General features: G+C 34.3%; 1 protein-coding gene across 2 annotated transcripts in view; it reads left to right on the top strand.

Annotated features, from left to right (window-relative positions):
- The window catches only part of LOC147063956 (protein kinase C-binding protein NELL2-like), a 152,762-nt gene that overhangs the window by 101,536 nt on the left and 28,913 nt on the right, over nucleotides 1-22,313 (top strand). For both annotated transcript variants that reach the window (XM_085958780.1, XM_085958779.1), the window contains exons 3-4: nucleotides 17,764-17,914; nucleotides 21,784-22,060. In XM_085958780.1, coding sequence (XP_085814906.1) covers nucleotides 17,764-17,914; nucleotides 21,784-22,060 — 428 coding nt within the window. The remainder of the gene's footprint in view (nucleotides 1-17,763; nucleotides 17,915-21,783; nucleotides 22,061-22,313) is intronic.

The raw sequence follows: 22,313 nt of genomic DNA, 5'->3' as shown, positions 1-22,313 counted from the left end.
CTGATCCTCTGTCAAAATGATGAGCTTTCAATAGAGGGCTTACGAATTATAACGGTTATTATGCATCGTGTGCATGGCATCTAGTGCTTGGATATATTTTCAATTAAAGGGGTTGAAAGTTCATTAAATTTATCAGTCAACATTGAAGACTATTAAATATTTCAATATATGCATTAAGTTTATCATGCTCATATATATCATCATCATCATCATCATCAGCCTGAATCTATCCACTGCTGGATGAAGGCCTCTTCAAGTTGCTTCCACTTCTCTCGGTCCTGTGCATTGCGTTGCCACGTACTTCCACAGAACTTTATCATTTCATCGATCCAGCGGCCTCTAGGTCTACCTTGTGGACGTTTTGTACTTCTTGGATACCACTGGACGACTAGATTTGTCCAACGATTGTCTCTTCTTCGAGCTATGTGTCCAGCCCATCTCCATTTAAGGCTTTTAATAAACTCTATTACATCGCAAACCCTTGTCTGCTTCCTTATCAACTCATTCCTCTTTTTGTCCTTTCGCGTTATGCCCAGCATGCACCTCTCCATACCACGTTGTGCTACTCTGAGTTTATGGATCTCTCTTTTACTTAGGGTCCATGTTTCACACGCATATGTCATCACGGGAAGCACACACTGGTTGAACACTTTAGGCACAGTGGAAGGTCACTTTTGAAGATATTATTCAGGCGGCCAAAAGCACTCCAGCCTAGCTTTACTCTGCGAACAATTTCATCAAATATACATCCATCTATAGACACTTGTTGTTCCAGATAGATGTAGCTTTTCACCTGTTCGAGCTGAGTGCCATTGATGAGGATCTCTTTTTGACCTGCAAAGCAGTTGAATATGACTTTCGTCTTTGTTACATTTATTTTCAAACCTGCTTTGTTGCTTACTTCAGCGAGTTCCTGCATTCTGCTTTGGAGGTCTTCTGAGTCTTATATATATATATATCTAAGAGCAAGCCTACTTCACTGTGCCTCTCCTCATTGGTCAGTTATGACTAATATTATTAATGACGTCTTGTTACCGTTCTTAAAACTGTCTCTTACTATTGTTTGTATTAACACAATCACTGCTGACCTTTTAATTACCAAATTTAAATAACACGTTAATTATATCTAATGTCCAATTACTCCAAACGCGCCAGTCGCGGTGTTAGCACTAAATGAGTTAATATCAAAATTCTAAAAGTCCCAACAGTAGGTCGGAGAGATTTATTATGTGACGAAATTAAAACATTTTTGGATGGATAGTAAGTAAGTTAGTGAAAATATATGAAGAGATTCTTCCACCAAGAATCGACCGTTAGACCCTGAACCCAGAATAATGAAATCTACAAAAACATTTTTTTAATTTTCTATTTACAAATCAGGGAACACAAAAATCTATACGTTGGTTAATTAATTTTCACGAAGAAACTTTTACTATATTTGACAACATGTATGTGTATACGGAAGATGAAACTTACGTAGCAATGAAGACCTTTTTTTAATTTTACAACCATTTTCAACCTACACTCCCTATTCGATATCATTTTGTCACACATATGAAATTATTAGGTCGAAACTGTTACGTGTTTTTATTTTTTATGACTTATTATTCATTGTTTCTCGAAAAGGTGCCATTTTATACAAATAAACCTAATCAATGCATTCAATCATAAAATATTGAATCCTGGGATTGAAATGAAGCGAAAAAATTTGGTGTGATATTGGACTTAATTTTGAATTTATTGTTACATAACGGTGGAAAAAATAATACACATACAAGGAAAAATAAAGTACCCCACCATTCTCACCTTTTTGGCCTACAATGTTCATTCAAAAAAGTAATTTTAATACAATCGACCGAAGGTACTTGATGGAATTTGAATTTAAATTCATTAGAAAAAAGTAATTGTTCTATTAGTGATTCTAACCATCTGAAACTGTTTCCCACTAGATTACTCGTAGTAATTTTTAAAAAATCGGTGTTATCAATTTACCCAGCTATTTTGAAGGCAAAAGTTTGTATTTTGAGGTTAAAAAAAATATAATAATATACTTAATATAATATTAGGTATTTTAAAATACTGATTTAATACAAACTATAGACATTATATATTGAACCTGATACGTATACACTACTAAATGTTTGCCTGGTCAAAATTCAGCTATCAAAATTAGTTTGTAGATGTTTTTTACAATGTTCGATCCTATAAAGATCATATTGCCCTTTACGGAGTGGAGGTTGTATTAATAGATTTTGGTTTTTACGAGAAATGGATATTATCCACTTGCTCAGTCTATTAGGACTCTGGATATATATACTATACTCTGGATCCAAATACACATTGAAAAACAATATGTGAATTTCCCAGACGCGAATTCGAACCTGACACCTACGACATTATAAGCCTGAGGTGTAACCACTCAGCCATTGATGTTTGATACTACCAATCATGAACTTTTGGCGGACTAACGGAAGCAATAAAAATCTGTTTCTTCTAAAATGCACCCTTAAATATCTTGCTAAGGGTGTAAATGAAACGTCATCATCGGTAGTAGGGGATGCCACTCATAAATCGTAATACGCCTCACCTCTCGTAATATTTGTTTAATGCCTTAATCCCCCGAAAGCTTTGGGGCGTGCCACCCCTGCAACTTTTTCCTTTACTGGCCGCTACATAAAAGTTTTTCTCTGAGCTTTTAGTCTCTTCTGTTTCGGGACCAACAGAAGCGGTTACAAACCAATACATATTATAGGAAGTATGGGTTTTTCTTTTAATTTTAATGTTAAACTAGTATCTTACTACTGCTTGCTTCTGTGCTCTACTGCTGCGGTGCTTTTATGGAAAAATTATCTATGGTACACTATATGGCGGATCTCTAGTATGCACTATGCAGGTCGGTGGTTATATTCCATAAATTAATATTTTAAATTAAAGCATAATGACATAATGTTAATCACATTATTTTTTTTATAAAAAATCTATGGTTTTGCACTAATTCAGACACCGATAATAAACCTCATCAAGTATCTCAATACAATAAACTTCCATTCCTTCGTTCCTAATCAGTGAACTGTATAGAGAACACACATAATAACCTTAAATGCTTATTCATCACCACAACCCCCGTTACACACACAGTGAATATGACATGTAGATGAAAAATGCTCGCACGATAATTTTCGCTGCGTGTGAAGGAGGGGTAATGCTTTTTACGCACTGTTAACATGATCCTCGGCAACCAGAAAGTTTGGCTGGTTACCGCAAACACGCGCGTATTTACTTTGTTTTACCTCGTTTTTTCTGGCAATATTTGTCATTGGCAATAGCAACTTAGCTTTGTTTTTGTATCTTATATTATCATTAAATTCATTTATTTCTATTATATCTCCGTGCCTTTCTCTCCCATGGCACTTTTTATTGAATTACGTCTTTCAGTAAACTCAGTCAAAGCTCACCCGAGAGCGTAGTGATCTCAGTTTTAGGCATCTGCTCCTGAGACATTCCCAGGCGCAAAAAACTGCTGGTGCTTCACATCCAATCGTAGGGCCTCGTGATACGCTCGATTAAGACAGAGTGTGGTGCGGGGCGGGTTGGTTTGGATGGGGTCTATGTTTGTGTTGCCGGAGACTAGTCGACAGTGCGTAAGACCCCTAAGAATTGACCTATATGTAGGTATTATTATCATAAACATGTCTTTATTTTTATTGCTTAATATAAACGGGCAATTTATTAACTTGTTATTAAAAATGGTTTTACGTCACTGATAACCCCAGGGGCTATTTGCAAGTTGCATCACGGATCACCCAGGAGGATCATCCCTTGTGAAATTTAACACTCTTTAGAAAGGGTGAGCTTAGCGGAGTCATACGATTAGAAGCTTTTATTATTGTTTTGTTGTGTGTGCCTTTTTTAATTTGATTCGTTATTATTTTTATATAACTACTGTGTAGATAAAAAGAAAACGGATTTTTAACAGCAATAGAAAATAATATGATTTCTGCGTATTATGACATTAATTACAGGAGTTTGACGATATTCTTTATTGGCTCATTTTACCCTTGATATGGATTGAATGATGAACTCAAACCAGTCTCTAGTTTTTGAGCCAGGCCATTCTTCTTCAGCCAAGACCTCGCTTACCGGAAACCTTCCACGAAGATTAATATGCAGAAGTTGATGTTTCTCGGGATGTCGGATGAAGTGTCCAAAGTATGCAAGGTTTCTAGTCTTGACTTCTTTGATAATTTTATTCAGTTTTTCATAACTCTGTCCTTCCAGCTCTGTCTTTAAAAATTGTTGGTTAGGATCAATGCCTGAAATTTGTAAATGAAACCCTGTAATACATAAATAATACCTGATTCTGATTCCCATTTTTTTTATCATGGTCGCACTGTACCTTTACAGTAGTGTATTTTTATATTAATTAATTTCGGTTTCTATACTTACAAAATTCAATATACATAATTTGAAAATACCTAGTATAAAAAATCTTTTTTTAAATACGACGACCGATGTGTACACTAAAATTTGTAGTGATCCGAACCTCGTTAGTAAATAATTAGGACACTTAATTAACACCTTCATTTAAAACCGATAGCCAAAAATTAACGAAATTTGATAAACATTTCATGTAAATACTACTAGTTCATTTCGTCGGAATTAGATAGAACTCCTATAGCTTAATAGGTACGACACATTGACGCAGGGCCCGAAATGGAACGGAACGCACCGGAGCACCGTTCCGGCTCGTGAAATTTGTAAAATTATAAAGTAAAGTCTCGTGGAAAAAATATGTTGACCGTCTGAGCTAGATAGGCCATAGAATAGAAAATCTGACACACTTATTTTTATAAAATACACATACGATTTGATGACTATGTAAATATCTTCAGAAAATTTGTCGAGCGCTCTGGTTTGTAAACTTTTCCATTTCGAGCGCTGCATTGACGTGAATCCAATGAGTCCCATCAAGCGTCGTATCTTTTCTAGTATATACTATCTGTATACCAGAGGTAAACTACGGTAAATCCAACATGACAACTTCACAGGAGAGACGAATTTGTGATTTTTGGAACATTCAACTTGTGGCATTCGTGAATGGAAAAAGATAAAATTTATCTATTTATCAAAACCTTTTTGTTTGTTTACCGCTGTAGTTCGATTATAAGTTTCATCAAAAGAATTGTATGTCTTCTTAGGCATAAAGCCCACAAAAAAAGCGTTCGGTGCGCTCACTACTGAGTAGGCCCCCTCCCACCCGCGCATTACCCTTCAGCTATGTAATAAGGGGCTCAAGGAGCACAAAATAATTATTATTATCAGCGTCTCTCATAACAAAGCAATAAAAATATTATTAAATTTCTCGGGGCTTGTAATTAATATCGGACACGCAATATATAAACAAAGAGTTCGCTGTTCTAAAATAATGGCTCCTCGCTCGTCTATCGACGACGCTTCGAGGAGCGTGATTTTGCTTGCCGTTTTCAATGAATGGACTACGTTGTATTTTCGTTAATTCGTCCGGCTGAAAAGCGACACAACAGTGACTCATGGGGCAGGCGGGCACAAAGCGTCGTCAAATCCAGTGTGCGCTGGCGTATTTGATTACGTTGTATTTTCGATGATTTACACGCCACTTGTGAAATTTTGCGCGAGAGCCCCACTCGCTCCGTTAAGTGGGTTTTACGCCTTACTGTTGTTTACCTCTAATAGTTATGGAGTTACAATGACATTTTTAATTTTTAACTTTTATAATAAGGGTAATATGAGTTATAGCTGTTTACCACGTATGCAGGATAAGTAATGAAGTAAAAATATAACAATAACTCCATTTCACGATTTTTTGAGTTACAATTTTACCTCTGGTATAACAGATATATCTCTGGTGATTTCAAATTATGTATGTTCAGTATAAAGAATATTACATTCCCAAATCTTGTAAATTATTCGTTGAATAAAATAAATTATTATCACAATGAAATTCCACCTTAGTGTGTATTAAAACATGCTTATTCTGTTTATATTTCAAAACACGCTGTATCTGAGAAAAGCTAGAAAAGCAACTGGAGCTTTTTGTTAAAGGGAGTGCCACTTTGTAGGAAATTATACGAGGGGATGATATAATCAATTCCACATATCTATTATTATGAACACACAGTACATTTTAGATAATTCAGAAAGCTAATGCTTACATACTTTTAAAACAAATTAAAGGCATTATTTATTTATAGAACCTTATCGTGAATATCAAATTACGCTATTCTTTGCTTGGCTTATTATTAGGTAAGCAGTCTACATATACGCGGCGTAATTAATTAAAACTAGATGATGAATAACATTGTAGTAAACAGTTTCATAAATAGTTAACATAAGATGATTTGTCAATCAAATCTTTACATTATATTGGAATCTTGAGACAAATCGCCATCGCCACATTGGCTCTATAAACTAGTGTAGATCCGGTACTCATTAACTATTTGCTCAACCTCTTGCTTTGGATACAAACACATATTGAAGATACAACATGTGAATTTGCTAAACTCGGGATTCCAATCTACGATCCATGGTAGGAAGCGAATATGCGACGAGATTCTAATTTTGTTTTTGACATAATTGAAATTATCCTTTATACGAGGACGATTATTAATAATTTATTGGATTATGATAATAACATAATATTCTGATTTATTCGTTAATAATAGTTAATTAACACAGTCCGTTCATCTAGTGCAGTGTTTCCTTAAGGGCGGACGTGCTCAGCGTAGGTCAAAATTGAGCTTTTATTGTATTTTCAAAGCATGATCCTGGACATTCCTTGAAACGTTGTAGATAATCTATTTATATAATTTTGAAGCCTTATTATCCTTTATATTTATTTTAAACATTTGATGACTGCATAAAGTATTTTTATTACATAAAATAGTATTTTTTCAAACCTCTCGCTCTAATGTTTTAGAATATAGTCATATTTCAGTACATGCATGTGCAGTGGTGTTAAGATTGTTTACATGTATTAATTTTTAAACGCATTTATAAAACCATTAGTATAATTTATGTTGACATTATTATAGTGAAATATTTACGATAAAAAATTATATTGATAATCTCTGTGATCCCAAATTTGACAATAATTAGGCATTTTATTATTCAAAAAGTGGTCAATATTAACACATTTGAAGATAATTATAAATATACTCATTATAAGCTATGTTTTTGACCATTTAAGTGTGATAAACATCTTATGAATAATGATTGCTTTATAATAATTATTGACCTAAGAATAAGGTAGTGTTTTTTTGAAATACGCCATTTCTTTTGGCATTCCCCAGTGGTTAAGCTACAACATACGGCCGTAGCCATAAATTGACAAACGATAAATGAACTAGGGAGTAAGATCATATATGTCAAGATAATCATGATAATAAATGTAAAAATCTTAACACCACTGCACATGTATGTACTGATATATGACTATATTCTAAAACATTAGAGCGAGAAGTTTAAAAGAATACTATTTTATGTAATAAAAATACTTTATGCAGTCATCAAATGTTTAAAATAAATATAGAGGATAATAAGACTTCAAAATTATATACATAGATTATCTACAACGTTTAAGGAATGTCCAGGATCATGCTTTGAAAATGCAATAAAAGTTCTATTTTGAACTACGCTGAGCATGTCCCCCCTTAACGGTGACACGCAAAAAGTTTAGAGAGGATGAGGTTGAACATATATTTATAATCACAAATCTCACATTTTATTAACTATTTGGTTAAAGGTGATTTACAAAAAAAACATCTATGAAAAATTACACTAAACAATTAATAATGTATAAAATATATTATATTAAAATATATACGTTGTGGCAAAAACATTGTATGAATACTCCCCACTCCTCTTACAACAAAATTACAATTAATACCCCACATTTACATACGAGTACCTACATGAAATCTTAAACAATTTTTTTCGATTACCAGCTCAAAAAACTGGGGTAAGTAAACAATTAAAATTATTTCAATTTACTATCAAGTTGTGAGTTTGAAAAATACTTTTTTTTATTTTATTCGTTTTAATATCGCCAGAATTAAATGTGGGAGCAGAATTGAAAATCTCCCGTTTACAAAGAAAACTTTTTACAGAATATTCTAAAGCTACATTGAATTGGGGAAGCTGATTCCTTTTAAAGTTAAAAGTAACTGTTTTAAAGTTAAAAGTAACTGTTACGCACAGATTGTTTTTTTATAGTTATGCAAATCTTTCCAACAAAAGTTTTTCACTGACGCCATTTTGAAGATTGCAAGATCTTGAAACACAGAACGTCAAATAAAAATCCTGTAATTGAAATAATTAATGAAACGATTTGTTTGCAAGGAAACAAAACCTTGATTAAACAATTAAAACAAGATTAATTCTACCATCGTTATCTTGAGTAATCATCCGCTATTCATCATTTCTTATATTATTTTCATTTCTCATTTTCCAAATGACAGCACAAACAATAACAATCACAGTTTACCCTTTGTCTCTTTTGTGTCAGATCGTGCAAATATTTTTTTTAGTCGGCCTCTCTCTTCGCATTCTTTGTTTCTACAACAATCCAAACAATCTTCAACTTAGATAAATTATTATTTTTTCTGTCGTCTCCGAATTGTTCTATTTCATAAAATAGATATTCAAGAAACTGAGATACGTATTTCGTACTCATCGAAACTAACATTTTTTATGATTTAATGTAGGTATACTAGTGTAATTTATCTTATTGCTTTAATCGTATCGAAAATATCAAAAAGGAACCTACCAACCTACGAGATAAAAATTTCGGAAATACCTACCTACATTTTACCAGGAATCCGTGTGTCGTGTGAGTTACAGAATTATAATTAATTAAAAGAACTTTTTATATACCACGTTTTTAAATTTTCTGTTGAATTATTATGTTCAATATGCTCAAACTTGTACTTGATATGAAGTAAATAAAAAAACAAACAATCAAATATGGAATACTGAAATGTCATTTTGATTTCCATAGTAACGCACCTACATATTAATAATTTAGTTGCTAGGACCACCCCCTTAGCAACGAATAATAGTCTTTTACTTTTTACGGATTTTTCTAAAATAACTTTCCATACAAAACAGAATTAACTGAAAATGAATTCAATTCTGCTTAAAGGTGGCTAAACGTATTAAAAGAATGCATTGGCAACGTGTTCTGATATATTCTAAAAGTTTCAAATGTCAAGCTAGTCGGGAAGTTAGCTAAAAATCGATTACAAGATTTGTACTGGACAAACAACCACCGGACAAACAAGAATACGAGCCAATAAAAACGTTGTAAAAACATTGTAATAATAAACTATTGTATCCTAGGATTTCAATAATGCAAGTTATCGAGTCTGTAATAGTTTTGATTTTTTTAGTTGTAGTTACCCAAGCTATGTTCCAGTGGTGAAGGGTGGAGGTCGGCTGTTAATAACCGCCATAAATAGTACAGACTAAGCTTTGTTAGTCATACGTATTTGTTTTCAACCAACAATATGTGTAATATTTATTCTTAATCCAAATAAGTATGAATGAAAAAGTGTGCATAATTTTTTCATACTGCCAAAAATATACCAAAACTATTATAGTTTGGTTTAGGCACGGTTTAATTGATTATTTAAAAACTAACCGATACCATTTGTAAATTGTTGTCATAGTTCAATAAAATCAACTACGTATGACTAACAAAGTTTAATGTGCACTATTTATGGCGGATCTTAACGGCTTACCTCCACACTTCGCTACTTCAATGTTCATACCATATTATGTTAAACATAACTTTACAAGTAAGTAGATACATACTATTATTAGTATCTTCCTTATAATTTTTCCAAAATACATTTTACTGCTTGATAGAAGAGTTGACATAAAATTTCTTAATCAGGGTTGCTGAAAGAATTACATTTATTTTAACCAAAACAATTACAATACAAATAAATTGTACATTTAAATATTTTTATTTCGGATTATAGACATACGAGTATCTATAACAATTAATATAATGTAAATTACCATTGTCGCCGCTAAGCGGAGCATATTATGAATCGCCAACAGTAAAAGTCTTTCACGAGGAATTATGACCAACCAATTGGTTCATTACTTTGAATCAGACACACATTGAAAAACAAATTAACAAGTAATTATCAGATATTTCTTTCGCATATCCTTAGATATAATTTCAAAATATTACAGTTAAATTTCGACATGATCAATGATCGGTAGTTTGATTGGTAAAGATCACCGCCCGTATTGCCGATAATGTGGGTTCATATGTATATGTCATTCGGTAGTAATATTTTGTGTGTATTTATTTTTTCAAGCAGATATGTGTTAGAATTGTGTGTATACATGTCAGGGCTCTAGCCTAGGGGCCCGGGCTCAAGGGGAGGCCGGCTGGCGGGTCCACCAGATAAACGAGATAAACACATCTTAAATTTACTCTAATCGTAAAAAAAACTATGTTACACCTGATCCAATTTTGGTTGATGTGTGTTGATACTCGACAACTCCATAATGTGTATAAAATAAGCTAAAAATACACTGAATTTTATTTGACTTCGAACACCATTTGGAAAACGCCACTGTAGAGCATCAGATTGCCTTTAACCTTAACGATAGGTAGAGGGGCCTGCCAAAAATCCTGGCCTGAGGGCCCGCGTCAGGATGTAGAGGCCATGGTATACATATACAATATACATAGGTACATACATATATATGTATATATATATATATTTGCTTAATTAGCCAATTGCAACTGCGTCTAGAATGCCTAGTTATAAAAGACAGTAATATCCCTTCATCTTACGGTAGGAAGATCGTGTAAGTGGAATGGTTTTGGATAAATTGCATTATTATCAAAGTGGCTCGGTTTCAAATTAAGGGTTTCAACGAAATTGAACAATAACAAAGGAGCGGAAAATTTGAAAGCTTTTCTTACAATCTGATTAAAACGCTCTGTCAGCGTGTCGCCAGCGATAAAGTAATTTAAGTCGAATGCATCTATAATTCTACTCCCTCCCTTTGCAATAACATTTGATACAGTGTACAGTACAGCACTACACTACCCCTACCCTTTGCAGCAGGGGCGGTGAGGAGTGTGAAACCCTTTGTGGTGATTATTTTCCAGGCAATTTAATCCAGCCGGCTGAATAAATATCAATTATTAATAGCGTATGTCGAGGACAACTTTACTTTACTACATTGCGTCACTTTGCAATTTCGCCCTTCGAATTGGGCCAATGAATGCAGAATTTATTCATGATATTGGATTCATTGAGGCCTGCGCGACATTGAAATTTATTCATGTATAAAATGCACTTGCGCTTGTGTTGTAAATAACTTTATTAACTTAAATTATTCATTCACATTTTATAACACCATTTAAAGTGTAAAATTTATGTATTATACCGTTTATAATTTTTCGTAAGTAAAATTTACTTAAATTGGCGAAAGAATATATTTAATTACATTATATTTTAGTACTTATCGTTTTTCTACCACAGGGTGGAAGTTACGTATTTATTTAATTTTGATTATATTATTATTTGTAATGTGTGATGGTATGTGTCAGTCAGGGTCGATTCACTACTGAATGAATGCCTCCCCTAGCTCCTTCCACTCTTCTCGGTCCGTAGTTCTTCGCTGTCACGTACATGCACTGAACTTTATGCTATGTGTAAATGTAACGAAAGCCAGATACGACTCGTTACGGAGTTTCGAAAGTCTGCATCTAGCTGGCGTCACTGATTTTCGCTCGTACCCTACCTGTTTACCGCACCTCAACCCCCGTACTTTCCCGGGCATCTTCCCGATATCCTGACACTCCGGAATTTGATTCTAATGATGAACAGCTGGCATGAAAATATAACCACTTGTGGGATGTTCACCTGCGGGTTGCTGGGTCGCACCCACAGATAATATGTTTTATGTGCGCGTGGCCTATTGTAATTACCTACTTTGTTAATAGAAATAGCTGTTATATTGTATATTTTTATCATCTAACAATGTCCCATAGAAGAGGACAACACCTTTCCTGATTATTATTATAATATATGGAATAAATACTAACTGCGTATTGTATTATATTTTAACTAATAAATTAATTGCCTATGGGTTTTTGCGTGCATTTGAAAAAAAACTTTCTTCCTAAGAAGAAATTTTAAAGATTCTCTCAAGACGACCCCTACAATAAATGGATTTTGCTACTGATAACTTTACTGATGAATCATAGATACTTCCACACCGCGATGTTAAGAGAAGATTGTTTCGATTCTACCGCATATTTTCCCCCGAAAGAGCTACTACAAAAAGCATTAAAATGTTTTTTTTCCAGCGAATCTAGTATTTTACCCCAGCAAAAACCGGTGTTTGTTAACACTGAATGTGTGTAGTTTTTTTTTTTTTTTTCAACTTTAGTGTATTAAAATATGGCAATTAGAAACTATTGTTTATAGCTGCTATCGTTGTCAATCTATTTTCACATTTCGTTACTATCCAAGATTTGTTGTAATTACTTATTAAAAAATTCTAAATACATGGTTAGGTTCATTTGGCTGCATACCTAGTCAGTCCTTTCACGTGCAGTTATAGCTGCATTGGTATTATAATCTAAATTCGTGTTCGAAATGGACAATGTATGCGGTCATTTATCTCGACATGCCCTCCCCACAGACACCATCCCGCACTCGGTTTCTTCTAACGTGCATTTCCGACACTGCGGCCCTATGTTAGAACTTGCGAGTGCAAGCTTCCCGGTCGACATGACGTCATATGACATCATTGTGACGTACTGCCGGAGTGATAATAGCACTCGAGAAAATAACGCTACTCAGACAGCGGCGCCATTCATTGTCACCATACACATATAGGTATTTCATCGTAATAATATCTACGGTGAGCACTGCGCGCTGGGCGGCATGCCTCGGGCGTGTATTGGCTGACGTCACAATTACGTCATGTCGTTTGGTGCCACACGAGTCGATAGTTAGGAAATCGCGGTGCACTGAGTTTCAAATTCACTTTTATATATTTATGCTCCGTATACGTATTTAACGTGGTTAATTGTTATATTATTGTGAAACCGCACACTAATTCACAAAGAAAATACTATTCATCAGTACAAAGTTTATAACATGTACCTACATAGCGGACCAGGGAGTCCACAATCATCAGTTACGTCCCTAGACAAAATGCCACCAAAGTGACAATATCACCAATGACGCCAATGGGCAACGGAAGTAAACTAGACATTAGACATCGCGAATCCGACAAAAAAAATACAGTATGTACTGTTAAATCTTTTATGTCAATTAATACATAATGTTTGAGGCTGTAAAGAAGGAAGAAGGAGACACGGTGAAAACCCAAGAATATACTACGATCAATTAATACATTTTGTTTCCAACCAGTGAGCTGATTTTTTAATGGAAAGATATTTTTGTTATTACTTAGGTAGCTATTTCTAAATATACCAAATGATTCCCCTCGATTTGCCGCCCTTTGAGTAACTGCCGCTCCCAAGCGACGCTCAATCTGCCTACCGCCACGGGACGTCACTGGCAATCATACATGATCGTTATCAATTTGTGGGTTGTGATACCCGTCTTCTTCCTCCTTCTTTCCTTGACGTTTCGGACACGTTGAAGAAGAGAAGAAGCACACTGTGACAACCCAAAAATCGATTAAGTTAACAAACAACCATGAATGACGCAAATAGGTATTATATCATACAGAATGTTTAAAAAATCCTGTCGAGCTAGGTACCTACTGTCACTGTTCTGGCAGAAGACACGAATTCGAAAAAATTACATATTGAGTTAGTACCAAAATGTTACTTATTTCAAACTTTACCGTCTGGAAACCTTCTTAATAAATAAACAGTCTTTATTTTAAAGTCATCCTTTTTACGATTACTTAATAAACTCACATGATAGGCCATTATTTCAAACATTTTAACAACTTCAAAGTCAAATTACTCAAAACTAGTATTCTCCAGTTAGTGTGTTCTGCCAGAACAGAGACGTTATTACAAATGAGACAATCGAAATGTTCGCAGGGGGGGGGGAAAGAGATTTTGGCAAATAATAGTTACGTCACCGTGGGTACCATTCAAGGTGGTACCTTTTATTTGACATTTATGGCGCTAAAACAAACATTATGGTACCCTTCTATCTACAAAATAACAATGATCATTTGCTAATAATAATTGCTTCCTACCCTTCCATTTATTGTTTGATGTATTCCTCCGGGTGTATTTGGCGCGATAAATATTACGTCGCGACAAAGTATATTGCCATAGGGTAGGGTAGTCCCCGTCATACGCCCAATGACATAATAACTAGATCAGTGGTTCTCAAAAAATACTTGTGATGACCGCAGTGAAAAAAAATCAGCTCGTAAAAAACTCAAATTCTGTTCACGGAAAAATGGCCTCTGATGAGAATAAATAAAATTGAGCGTATTTGAAAAACAAAAATGATAAAAGATTGCCAATATTAACGGAATTCAAAATAAAACCTAGTTAGAAATTTTCTCGAGATTAACAATTGTTTCCATTAACGCATTCGCTGCTGAGTAGATAATGATTTTTTAATTAGCACCTTTAAAATGCACGTTAATTACATCGATCGGCCGCCTAGTCATTACGCGCCAGGTGCGTCTTCAGCGTCCAAAGTATTAAGCTCACTGCACTGATTTTCATGAATGTTTTTTTATGACATTCAAAAATTCTAAGGTTCGAAATGATGTAGATGCTTATTAGTTATGTAATATATTTTTATTTCATGGTTTTAACCATTTATTTAAATGATTTATGATTACTACATAGTTCAGGAATGACTGGTGTAAACTAAAATTATTTAAGCCGCAACAATACACCGTCCAACGTTTTTTTTTTCTTTTGACTATGTTCGATCCTAATAAGATCATATGGGCCTCCACTCCACAGAGTGGAGGTTCGTATTAACAGATTTTTCTTTTTACGAGAAATGGAAGTTAGCCACTTGCTTAACCTATTAGGTCCATTACTCTGACTCCAAACATAAATTGAAAAACAATATGTTTATTTGCCAGACCCAGTATTCGAATCTGGGATCCACGAAATTATAAATAAGCCAACGTGTAAACCGCTCGGCCATCGTGCGTTAAACGTTATTTTTGGTACTGTGTTAAATTTTAGAGAGAGATTGACAGTTATGACAGTTTATACGGCTAACTTATAGTAACAATTATAATACCTCAATATATAACATAATTATGATAATCTGCCGCCGATAGCCGCCTTGTGCATAGAATAGACTTACAGATTACTAATACGCCTCGTTAACTTTACTATACCTACCCATTGATAAATAAATATTTTAAAGTACACTTTTTGATTTCTTTTATTTTGTTAACTGTCAATTCATAGTGGAACTGCATTTTATTGTTGTTTTAATTTAATAAAACGCATTTTTTTGTAGTAGTACTTATTCCACTTTTAATCAATAGATTAGGACCGGTTTCTTCCGATATTCGTCCGTCGTTTCGACATTTTCAACGAGATGAAAATGTCCCTCTGAGGCGGACGAAACCGGTCCTAATCTATTGATTTAAAGTGGAATAAGTATTACAAAAAAAATGCGTTTTATTAAATTAAAACAACAATACACTTTTTGACGTTTGTTTTACATCCATCGACTTTCAAATATTTAATATTCGAACACATTTTATGGAACCAATTACATGAGAAAGTTGTACATTTTTCCACAATCTCTTCGGAATTGGACTAATTGCTTCTCTGACACTTTCACTGGATATGATTAATATATAAGTGTTTTTTCTCAAAATAAAAATTAACTCATAACATAATTTTCTATATATGTAATTCAAAATTATTATGTACTTATATTAATTTGAATTCCTTGAGGAAATGCTGGAGCACACCCTGGCCTTACTTCCTATTTAATTATTGATAAAAATCCACATCTAAAAGCAGAGTGAAAGAAATGGTATGATGGTGAATTCAAAGCGACGAAGTAAGATAAAAATGTGATTCATACAATATGCATAATTTTCTTTTTTACATATATTTTTATAAATGTTTTCTTTGCCGTATTAAAATGCCTTTTTATGTTAATGTGGTCCAGTGACGTCTTTACGCAGGCTTAGAATACCGTCCCCCCTTCGCCTCATTTCAGTCTCAAATTGTATCCAAAATTGTTAGGTGAACTATCTATTTCACTATCTTAATCTCAGTCGTGCATTTAGTGACGTAGAGGGCCGATGCACTGGCTGATTTTGAGGCCCCCTACTATAAAAAAAAAATGAACAATCTAATTTTTATTTTCCAAATAAATCCATGCTTTCGTACAATTTTTATATTGTATAAATTATACAACCATGGTTTCATGTTTAATTGAAAGAGTCTCCTTTCATACAAATCATAATCCAAAAATAGTTAAATACTTACAGCAAAATACCTACCAATTTAGTAGCCGATCTCTGCCTAATATTTATAGATGCATGCGTACATTAAAAATAAATCGATATCAAATACACATAAGGGGTACATTTTTTTAAATTTGTTTACTGTTCGTATCTACCTACTTAATTAGATAATTTTTACGTCTAATCAAGAGCTATTAGTACCCTTACTGTGCAGGGATTTTGTTATGCTTTGGGCAATACCTATTTTCCACTCAGTTTGTGAGAAATATGCATCTTTTTTCAAATTTTAATATATTTTTTTAATAACTCAGTGGCAGGTTTAAACTCTTCAGAGCCCCCCTTTTAATTTTTCTCACGAATCAGTTGCATCATGGCGTTAGGGAAACGCGCCTCTGCTTTAACTGACAAATGCAACAAAAACTTAGAAAAAAATTATCATCTACTGAGAATTTCTACAAAACCTAATTTCTGAGGCACTGACAAGTTTGGAGGCCTCATTGTGATTTTTGTAATTTAAGATGTCAGTACTTTCTAAAGCCGGGTACTCATTAGCGAGCCGTAACTGTAACCGTTCCAGATACTGTAACCAACTCTAGATGCGAAATAATTATTTATTAGACTCGCGAACTAATTATTCAGCATCCATACTATTTACTGTATTTGCCACGGTTACAGTTACGGCTTGCTATTAAGTACCCGGCACAAGAAAGCGACCGCATCGTTCGCCCAAAGGAAAACCATCACTGCTTTCAAAAGTTGTAATGATAGTAGTATTCATTCCTTAAGGCTATACTTCAGTTGAGGAAATATTGTGGCTAGGCGATGCGCGGATTGTGCAAATGACGCGTGCCGAACGAAATATAATTTGTCATAAAAATTCAACATGCGTCCATTTAATGTTATGTTTATTGTTCTATTACTAATAATAATAGTATATTCATTGACATGTTTTCTTTTTCAAGTACATACGTAAAGCTTTTTAATCATCTTTACGTGATTTAAGAATATATTCATACGACGCCATGACAAAACAAATCGACGTGCGCACACCTCGACTGTCGGTCTCCGATTGACGAGTCCAGGCGACGAGTGCGAAATTTCGTCGTACCTACTGTTGAAAATTATTTGCCGTTTCAATGAAGTACGCTCTTAATTATTTGTCGTCCGTAAGCAACGCATGGTCTGCCTGCCCCCATAAGGGGTTACTGGGGGATCGCAGGTTATTTAGCTGTTTGTGTTCAATGCTTTGCAATATTTTATTCATACATATTATTGGTGTTCCCATTGCAGGAGATTATCGAGAACTACAAGTTCCTACACAAGCGTTTGCGAAAGCAGTCGACTTACTGCGAAGATCACCAGAATTTACATTGTTAGCTGCTCTGAGACAAGACCAAGCCAATTCTGGAACTATTATGTCATTTTCACACGGATTTAACAGGTAAATAGACGCCAATTCACTACCATTAATAATTTCAGTGTTTCTGATGAGTCTTCAGACAGCTTTTCAATGAGATTCGCTTAATTTATCGGCTTGATTTGCTTTGCATGTCTACTTCCATCCTTGAATAAAATATAATGCATGAAATTATATCTAAAGTTTTTTTATTTTAAATAAGCATTATTTTTAAGAAGGTCGACATATTATTAATACAATAATTATCTACATCAAATCGTCAAAATTATCTTTGCAACACGAGACAAGAATTTAACATTAGAAGATGGTTAGGTATAACTTTTGACTGAATGTTGTATAAAATCAAACGTAGAACACCTATTCATAATTCAACACTTTATCATAATTCATAATTATATACAGTTGCTTAGAAGCTTTATTTAAGTCGTCAAGTAGCAAAACCTGCGCATCTATTCTATACACAAAACTACTATCGGCGGATATCAAGGGTAGTTTATCATAATATGTTTGTATTGAGGTATTATAATTGTTACAATAAGTTAGCCATCTTAACAGTCAAAACTGTCTATCTCACTCTAAAAGTTAGCACAGCCAAGAGAGGTGCTGTTGAAACATAGCACTTATTGTAACAATTACAAGTAACTTATTGTAAAAATTGTAATACTTCAATACAAAAAAAAATTAAAATTACCTTTGATAGCCGCCGATAGCAGTCTTGAGTATAGAATAGATACGCTGCTCTGAACAACTTTCTTTTTTTTAAATTACAAGATGTTTCCCTGCAAATTGAAGTATTTATAATGAACGTCTTAAGTCAGTAAATATGATGAGAAAATTAAATTCTGTATGACGTAAGTAATATGTATGAAAAGAAAACCGTTTTTTGTAATTTTTTATTAAGTAGAAAAAAATCTCTAGAGCGGATTTTGTGACTCGACGACTTATTTTTAAATAATTTTTGGGTTAACTGTTTTGACATGTGATGTTAATATACGTATTTATATAACAAAAAATATTACATTATTAACTCATTCATTGCTGACTAGTTAATTACCACAACTCGGTCACTGCTAAAGACAGTCCTGGTGTGAAGCAATTAGCATGATAATTAAATGTGGGAATTAACTAGTCAGCAGTGAAAGTACTATCCAACGGCCAAGCACCTGGGGCGTGTACAAATCTAAAAATATTTAATTAGCGATAGTTCTACATTTGATTATATTCAACTCACTGATATATTTACACTGTTCTTCATTTCTAATATGGATATATGAACCTAACGTATTGTAAGTATGTATTGTTACTTGTAATAGTCAATTATTTTACCTATTTATAGTAGGTATACTTAAGGCGAAGTGCAGTACTTTTGTAGTTTGACTGTATATATCTAGCGATAGAATATGACGCATGCAATTTAATACATTTTACTATAATTTACATTTAAAAGTGTTTAAAATAATCAATATCTATGTATCTGAAGAAGTTTATACAATTCTTTTTAAAAAAAGTGTGTTTGGTGTTGTAATTACCATAACAAAGCTGGATTCTATATAGATAAAACTCACATTTTGATATAGATAAAAAATTGAATAAATCTATGAATTTATTATTCAAAGATTTGTCTGGTATATTCAAAAGAATTCATAGATGAAGAATGTCCATAAAATAATTATGTAATAATAGATGTATAAAAAAAAATTAAACGTTAATTATTAGTAAAATTGATGTATCTTATGCTGTCGCTAGTTGCCCTTAATAGCACTGCACTCCCCTTAAAATACATATATTTATTATTAGTTACCATAATTACTGTTCTACATAAATATATTTTATGGCTATGTGAAGTTTTAGCACATTTTTCTATAGGTACCTACACTAAATGGATATCTTTATAATATATAACCATGATATTATGGCAATATTATACTATGATTAATATTAAAGAATTTATAGGATAATGTAGATCAAATTGTTTTTATAGTTCTCTATTTTTGTAATTTTTAATAAAAAAATATTTGGTAAGCTCATTTTTCACTTTCCTATAATTTATTTTCAACCGAATAATAACACCAACGACATCTATGTTTGTATTAAAAATACTAAATAGTTCGAAAAATGGTTCAAATATTGGGTTATAGGAACACTATTGAGATTTTTACTAGAATTCAATAAATTCGTTTTTAAAAATTTAGTTAGGTAGTTTAAAAACATTATGAATGTAAATTCAATTAATTTCTAGATAATTTCTAGATGTAAATGTAATATTTTATCAAATATAAGCTAAGTAAATCAATTTAATTCATATTTTTATTTAGATTAATTTTATTTGAGTGACGAAAAAATATTGTTCAACTCCTTTGGCAGGGGGAATGTAATGTTCCATTGTTGATTTCAGATGGCGTCTAGTAAGATCGCGGACTGGGGTGAGTTCTAAATCTCAACATCGCATATTGGTGAGCTATAGATGTCACTAGGTGCACGCGGTCCACTCATTATGTTTCTAAAGACAATGAATGCAATAGTGGATCTCGTCAATGCCATCCAAAAAAAAGATTGACATTACTATAATATATTATATAATTATATATATATAGGGGAGAATCATGTATCTTGGAATGTTATGTACCTCGGAATGGTCCTCCTTAATCCAGTCTATGTGACCTTGTATATGAGTACTTATTATCTTTTTGAATCTTTATGTGCATGATCGTTACTGAACTATGTTATTCGTTAAGTTATCACTCTCATCGCATTTTTCCTTTGTTTGGCAATGATCACCAAATCCAACAGCCTCTCGACCGACCCCGCCCAAACAAAGACTCCGCCCCCCGCCTTTCGAAGGAGCATCCCGATCACATGGCGGCCTAACGATCGAAGCATGCGCGACCCGTTCCATCGTAATGTCTTGATCCGTGTTTGTCTTGCTGTCGCAAAAATGGTGCAACATGATCTATGTTAGATTCCATTGATAATTGTTTATCTGAGTGTCTTGTGAATCCGATCGGAGGTTTTTGCTTTTATATTTAAATGTTATAATCGTCAGTGAACATTTTTATTTCTTTCTTTCCGTACGGTGTCTGTGCATTCCTTTGTTGTTTAATGTTTCTCAACATCTCTGACAGAACACAACTCGATCTATACCTCTCAAATGAAAAACATACCGAATACAAACAATTGTAATCAAAAATTGACGAAAATAATTAATAAATTCATTGTCCGCTCACGTGAAATTAGAAAACACTAGAGTCTTATTAATATCAAAGATATTCTCAGAACGAAGGAGGTAACCATGACAGAGAAATACAAATCGCGTGCAAATTGCATTCCAAGCGACATGAGAATCCGCTTTCTGTGACGGTTCTGACGGTTCACATTTTTGGTGATCCGAGGACGGCAGGACTGTCGAAGCTCTCTTTAGTCAGCTGTAGATTTTGCAATCATAATAAATATTCAGTCGTATGAACGTAGCTCGATTGGGCGAGACATCGGTCAAGACCCTCCGTCAGGCCGTTGCTTTAGAGAAGAGGGAGGACGGACGAGGCGAAGCGGCGTTGCGTTGCGTTCCGAGGTACATGAGCGTCCCCTATGTATAATAATATCGTCATTGATAATTTGCGATCTTGAGATGTAGACTCGTCGGATTTCACATGCGGACGGTCCATTCGTACCCGACACACCACGCGACCGCGGTATATTCCACTGTCAGTTGTGCCACGTTTCTGTTGTTGTTTTGAATGATGAATGGTTAATATTATGAACGTGTCTGTGTTGTGCGATGTTCTGTTGTGAGCCGTGAGCCGAGGCCGCGTGAGACGGCGCCATGTACCTCGGAACGGGATATTCGCCGCGGTCGGCACGCGGTCCATGCCAAGCTAATGAGAGATGTGCGCCAGGTACCTGGAGCTGCAGTCCAGTGGACGGCGGGATGAGATTCGACTTCACTACGTAGCCGCGGGCGGGGAGAGCGCTCGCGTCGAGACCTTCCCTTATCGACTGGCCGACGGAGAGTGGCACCGCGTCGCGCTCACCGTCTCCGGATCTCAGGCCCAGCTCCTGGTGGACTGCCACCCCCTCTACCGCCGCCTCATCTCGCCCCCCGACCGGAACTTCTCCCTACCCCAGCTCTCTCTCTGGTTGGGACAACGGAATAGCAAGCACTCTTTATTTAAGGTTGGTTTTCATTCTTCAAATCCACATAATAATAAATTTCTCTAGTCTTATTATGATAAAAAAATTATGTATATTCATCTGGCCATTGGTCAGTGAGAATTTTAGAGAACAATAAATTTGTACAAACAAACAACTACCTGCAATCAATTTAAATTTGTTAATTCTTTGACATATAATGTTTTACTAATTTTCCAGTCAGAACAACGTCTCTAAAAATACTTCTAACCCACAAGAATTTTCTAAGCTTGGGCAG

This window comes from Rhyacophila brunnea, unplaced genomic scaffold, assembly GCF_057557595.1.
Source record: "Rhyacophila brunnea isolate RB1 unplaced genomic scaffold, BYU_Rbru_1.0 scaffold_8, whole genome shotgun sequence".
Taxonomy (NCBI): domain Eukaryota; kingdom Metazoa; phylum Arthropoda; class Insecta; order Trichoptera; family Rhyacophilidae; genus Rhyacophila; species Rhyacophila brunnea.
The sequence above is the reverse complement of the archived record's forward strand: the minus strand, read 5'-3'. Positions and strand labels throughout refer to the sequence as shown.